This window comes from Haliaeetus leucocephalus, unplaced genomic scaffold (genome assembly GCF_000737465.1).
Source record: "Haliaeetus leucocephalus isolate CR32 unplaced genomic scaffold, Haliaeetus_leucocephalus-4.0 Scaffold184, whole genome shotgun sequence".
Taxonomy (NCBI): Eukaryota; Metazoa; Chordata; class Aves; order Accipitriformes; family Accipitridae; genus Haliaeetus; species Haliaeetus leucocephalus.
The window spans coordinates 4,429,501-4,435,500 of NW_010972620.1; the positions used below are offsets into that span (position 1 = coordinate 4,429,501).

General features: G+C 53.6%; 1 protein-coding gene across 1 annotated transcript in view; it reads left to right on the forward strand.

The window, feature by feature from the left end:
• AFAP1L2 (actin filament associated protein 1-like 2) overlaps window positions 1-6,000 on the forward strand; it is a 50,255-nt gene that overhangs the window by 42,622 nt on the left and 1,633 nt on the right. Inside the window, exons 10-17 of the mRNA XM_010564983.1 lie at window positions 244-348; window positions 1,003-1,214; window positions 2,917-3,062; window positions 3,680-3,791; window positions 4,588-4,827; window positions 4,911-5,088; window positions 5,326-5,493; window positions 5,778-5,959. Of these exons, the coding sequence (XP_010563285.1) occupies window positions 244-348; window positions 1,003-1,214; window positions 2,917-3,062; window positions 3,680-3,791; window positions 4,588-4,827; window positions 4,911-5,088; window positions 5,326-5,493; window positions 5,778-5,959 (1,343 nt within the window). The remainder of the gene's footprint in view (window positions 1-243; window positions 349-1,002; window positions 1,215-2,916; window positions 3,063-3,679; window positions 3,792-4,587; window positions 4,828-4,910; window positions 5,089-5,325; window positions 5,494-5,777; window positions 5,960-6,000) is intronic.

A 6,000-nucleotide genomic window follows, 5' to 3' on the forward strand; every position in this document is an offset into this window, starting at 1 on the left:
CAGCAAATTACTTAACTGAGATTACTGGCGCCATCTCGCTCATCATCTCCCTGGGCTGTGGACTATTACAGCCTGTCCCTGAGTCCCAGGTTTGCCCTCTGCAAGGGATGCGTGTGCCGCAGTGCTGTTGGGTGCAGGATGGCAGCGCAGGCAGCTTTGGGGCAGGACACCCAGCTGGGACAGCAGACCGTGTACGGCTGTGAGCTGGGAAAGCCATGTGTATGTCTCTTTCTTTTCTGATAGTTAAGAAGAAGGGCACAACTGGCCTGAAACTGAGCAACCTGATGAACCTCGGGAGGAAAAAATCTAGCTCCCTGGATAGCCCAGAGAGATCCCTGGAGACTTCAAGTAAGTGGCAGCATGAGCCCCTCTGCAGGGACTTTTCTCGGGGCTGGATCTCGGCGTGCAGGGCAGGATGAGCCCCAGGCATCACCCTCCTCGAATGCACATGTGCCAGGCTGTCCTGCTGGGGGAGGCAGAGAGGCCACAGCCTGCTTGGCCCATGCCAGTGAATCCATGCAGATTGTGGTGCCTCCAACACGTTAAGGTGACTGTGTGGCTTACAAGGGTGGGCAATAGCTCGCAGGGCGACACAAGAGGAAGGGCAGGCAATACCAGACATGCACGCAGAGGACATCTGTGCTGGTCGTCCTGGGTGCCAGCCCAGGGTGTGGGAGTCAGCAGGGAGAGACTTGTGTGGGTCAGCTGGTATTCACCATCTGGGATCAACTTTGTCCAACCGTCTGCAGCCAGCTTGCTGCTCTAGACCTAACCTGAATTTCAAGGATCTCATTTTGAACAGATTTTTACCCTTTTCACCCTGTTTCACATGGATAGGACAGCTTGTCGTTGTGCTCTTGCTCTTTGTCATTGTCTGTGGCTTTGTGTTGTGTGGTGATCTCGGAACTTACCCATCAGACATCGCCATGCACATAAATAAGTTTGGATTCCCTCTCCCCCTGGGGTGGAAAATGTGCTTAAGTAACCTGTTCTTGCTTGCAGGTTACCTGAATGTGCTAGTGAACAGCCAGTGGAAGTCCCGTTGGTGTCAGATAAAAGACGGTCACCTCCATTTCTACCAGGACAAGAACCGAAGCAAACTGGCTCAGCAGCCCCTGAGTTTGGCAGGTTGTGAAATTATCCCAGAACCAAGCCCTGATCATCTCTACTCCTTCCGCATCCTGCACAACGGAGAAGAACGGGTCATTCTGGAGGTAGGGTGCATATCTCCAAGAAAGCTCTGCTTTAAGTCATCAGCTTGGGTGTCTTAGGAGGCCTAAATGCCATTGAGGTCCTCCAGAGGAACCCTCAGTCCAGCAAAACAGAACCTGAAGTGTGGGACTTTGGTTCATCTGCCTGTGGTCACCTAGAAGGTGTTCCACCTCGCTGGTAATCCAGGCTGTGTCTGATGCTGGTGCCTCCAGAGGACCATTCAGCCTTCATCTTAGGCACTCATCTTAGGATGGGATGAAGGGTCCTCTGGAGGTGCCCATCTCTCTCCACTGACTGACTATAGGATAACCTTGGATGATTAAGTTATACAGGATGCATTTCAGAGGGCTAATGTTAGATGAGAGGAATGCCACTTTAGGGATTTAAGTCTGGGGTTAGGAGGAACAGAGAACTTTGTCTTCTGAAAACAGAGTCCCAAAGCCACGGGTCATGCATCCCAAGTAAACTGATCACAGATCTGCCCCTGAAAGCGCAAGTGAATTCATGTCCATCTGTTACTTTCCTTTGCCTGCATCCAGAACTGTTTATCTCTAATCTTAGTTCTCTCTGACGACAGCATGATTACAGTAGGAGGTGGACAATGTGAGCAATTTCCTGTATTTTTCCAGTGTGTGGAGTATTTATAGCTAAACAACTGACTTTGAGGGCCTGCCATGAAGTTTGAAGGTGTTTTTGTTTAGCTTCTGATTCAGGGTATGTCTGTGTCTAAGAAATTGTGCCTAATTACAGATGTGAAGAAGAGATGCTGGTAAAATTTACATTTTGTGAAAGGAAGAATCTGTATTTTGTTGAGATGTCAGACTCGACGTACAGGCTGGCTGGCGGGCTTCCCAGGGACTGAAGTCTCTGCTAAATAAAACAGATTGAAAGTTTAAAATATACTTTCCCGTTTGGGATCCACGTGCCCTGAATTTTACTTTGTGCTTACTGCTCTAACTCCTTAAATCAAAGCAAAAGATGGCTGCATCAGCCCACTTCTTTTTGCTTCAGGTAGAAATCCCCCACTACTGTGAAGTGCATGTGCCTATTTGCTAGAGCTGACTTCAAGGCACCATATTTAACTCTTCATTTTGCAAAATGTCAGATTGTTCACTGCAGCTGGGAATTTGGTACTGACCATGTTAAAGTGAGGGGCTATTTGATGATCTCTGATCCCACTTTAAAGACTTCCCTTCCCCTCTCCCCTGTGCAAACAGCCCTGGAAGGGGTTTGGGCTCTAGCATAAGGAACTCGCAGGCTCCCTGCTGTGCTTGGGTCTCCTTGCACATCTGCGTTTGGCAATCCTATTGCTGCGCTCTGCTGGTGCAAAATAAAACCCTCATGCTTTCCTCTCCAAAGCCGGTTCCTGGCCAGCATCTCCAGCCCCAGAGACTTCTCTTACTCTTCGTAGTCAGCTGAGTTGATCACCATTGAAAGGAAAATGGACACTGACTAGAAATTTTAGGAAGGACTTAAGCAAAGAGCTGCATTCATGTATCTGCCAAATTTGCAAAGCGGAGCGGTACTGCTTTCTTCTTTAATGCAGCCTTGCGTTTAATACAAATACCCAGCAGTTCATCTTTCCCCTTGTGAGCCCAGAGGACTGCCAGCATACTTCCCAACCCAAGGCGAAGTCAGCAAGAGCCTTGGGAGTGCAGAGAAACTGCTGTTGCAACCTGTCCTATCTGTCTGGTCACCTTGTAGGCAAAGTCCTCGGAGGAAATGGGCCACTGGCTGGGTCTCCTCTTGTCGGAGTCAGGTTCAAAAACAGACCCGGAGGAATTTACCTACGATTACGTGGATGCTGACAGGGTTTCCTGCATTGTGAGCGCGGCGAAGAACTCCTTCTTGTACGTCAGCGGTAACGGGTGGGACTACGCAAGGCTGGTAGAAGGGAAGCAAGCTGGAGCGGGGGTCCCTCTGCTTGCAGGAGGTTGGCTGCCATGGGAATAGGGGGTAAATTCACACCTGCAGCTCAGTCGCTTTCTTTGGAAGCTTGGTGCGGGGCAGCAGAGAACTTGTCATTGTCTCACCATGATGCCATCTAACCTGAGCTGCAGCTTGCCATGGGGCTAGGGACATGCGCCCAGGTGGCTTTTGCAAAGGCAGGTTGGTGGGGTGGGCTTGGCTGGGGGGGTGCAGGGCGGTGGGCACCCAGCCACGCGGTTCACCGTGCCAGCGGGGCAGGGCGGTTGTGCTGCTGCGGTGCTGTGCCTGATGGCTGGGCGAGAAAGGACAGAGCTAAGGGGAAATGTAGCCCCACTCTGGTGGGAGCTGCTTAACGGGCAGCGGCAGCAGCGATCACATCGCTGCACGGCTCTACCTTCTTGTCTCCTGCGTCTGGCCGTGTGGCCCTGCCCAGACCCCAGGACTGCTATGCTCCAATGCCCCAAAATGCAGCATGGCACGGCTGCGCAGCGAGACCGATCCCTCCTGATTGATGGGCTGTCCTGCTGCCTGTTCACAGCTTAATGCAGAGGAAGTACTCTGAGCCCAACGCCTACATCGACAACCTGCCAAAGGGCAGGGTGCAGCAGGAGGAGCTGTACGATGACGTGGATCTGCCAGACCTGCCTGTGGTAAGACGCCCAGTGTTGCAGGCAGCTGCCTCGCTGCAGAGAGCTCTTGTGGAGACCGCCGGCAAACATTTGGCCAGGGGGAGTCTCCAGCAGTGATGGGGGAGGTTTTTCCAAAAACATCTGGCCAGGGGGAGTCTCCAGCAGTGATGGGGGAGGTTTTTCCAAAAACATCTGGCCAGAGGGAGTCTCCAGCAGTGATGGGGGAAGGTTTTTCCAACAGCCGTGAAGGGGATTCCCAGCCCCTGGGGCAATCCAGGCTTTTGCAATGGAGCAGAAGTGAGTGCTGGAGATGAGAGTCGCTAAGGAATGGAGGAGAGGTTTCCAGTAGGGTGCTGTAGGGATCCTCAGGCAGCTGGGATAAAATCTCACGGTTTCCATTAGTAAACAGCATGCATTATTTGGTGATAGGTAGCAGGTTGTTTGGAGCCTAATCTATCAAAATTCGTTTTGATGCCTGTGAGAGCAAGTCCTGCGTGTAAGGACAAGAAAGATGGGCCGTGCTGGGGATGGGACTGTTATCCTGGGAAAGGCAAAGAATCTGGCAGGGATTGCTGGATGTACAACAGTGTGAGATCCTTGTGTGGGGCTGCTGCTACCATGGGAAAGACCTATTGAAGGAGAGCCCTTCCTTCAGTACACCAAAAAGACCTGTATGGAGTGACTTAGGGAATGGGGTTTTAGTTCCTCTAAGGTTTATGGAAGATTGCTGAGTTGATGCTGCTCTGCAGTGAGATGTTTCCTGTACTTCTGGCTGCAGCAGATGGTCCCTTTTCAGCAGAACGTTCTCTTTTTGCAGGAGGAAGTACCCAAGAGTGAGAACAAATTGGAGGGGGACCAAGACAGAGTGTACCTGGATCTCACCCCAGTGAAGTCCTTCCTACACTGTGCTGGCAAGAAGTCATGCCAGCCTTCACCCCTCAGCTCACCGCCTTTAGAAAGGGCTGCCAACAAGGCTGCAGCGGAGAGCGCAGCCGAGACAGCCCTCGTGGCTAAGGAAGCCGAGCCCTGTAGTAAGGCGATGGAGACCTTGGAGCAGGTACTGTCCTGAACTGTGGTGTGGGGCCAGGCTTAATCAGTTCCCCCCACACCACATCATCCCACTTCATTTCCCCCCCACAGAAACACCCAGAGAAGCCAGAACCCGACGAGGCGCTGCCACGGATGCCCGCTGTCAAAATCCAGACGCAGCAGCAGAACATCGCCTTCCCCCAGCCGGCCCCGGAGCTGCCGGTGGGCCCGGTGACGGCGGGCAGTCCCCAGCTGGTGCCCGCATACAGGCCCAAGATGCCACTGCCGGGTGAGCGGCCAGTGGGTCCCTGCAGCAGCTGGGGCTTGGAGGCAGCTGGTGCTCTGCGGGTGGGTGAGCTTTGCCCTGTGGTTCAGCTTGCTGCTGCTATACAGTAGCTTTACAGGGCCTGACGGGCTGGTTGGTGACTTTCCAGACCCTCATTCGTTTTGTTTCCAAGCGCCTGAAGAGGTTTTCCCTCCTGGTTTTTCCCCTGGCTGAGCTTGGTTTGGTGGGTTGTGTTTCCAGCAGCAGCAGTAGAAACCAAGCTGGGCAAGAACCGGACGGAGGCAGAGGTGAAGCGGTTTACAGAGGAGAAGGAGCGGCTGGAGAAGGAGAAGGATGAAATCCGGGCTCAACTCACCCAGCTGCGCAAGGAGAGGCGGGAGCTGAAGGAAATGCTGGGGAGCAGCACAGGTAGAGCAGGGCGAGGGGTGATGTGTGGAAATGAGCCAAGGTGGGACCACGGGGAAGGAGGGGGCAATGATCCTGGGCCACCTGGGACCAGAAGGGGCAGGGGGGAGCCCTGGTGCTTTGAGCCGAACCGGGTAGCCCAAATTGCAGTAGAGCAAGAGCTTGCTCTGTCACAGTCCCTCTTGAGGCAAAATATAAGGAAAATGTACAGGATGTGCCCCAGTCCCTGCTCCCCTCACGAGCTCCCCAAGTTCCCAGCTGGCACCAAGTTACCTCTCCCTTCACAGACAAGAGCCTGGAGCAGAGGCTGAAGGAGGTGGAAGAAGAATGCAAAAGGAAGGAGAGCTGGAGAGTGGACCTGGAGCTGAACCTAGTGGAGGTGAAGGAGAACCTGAAGAAAGCAGAGTCTGGCCCCGTGACGCTGGGCACCGCGGTGGACACCACGCACCTGGAGAACGCAGCTCCCCGGGTATGGGGGGGGGGGGGGGGGGGCCCCCCTGGCAGCGCCGG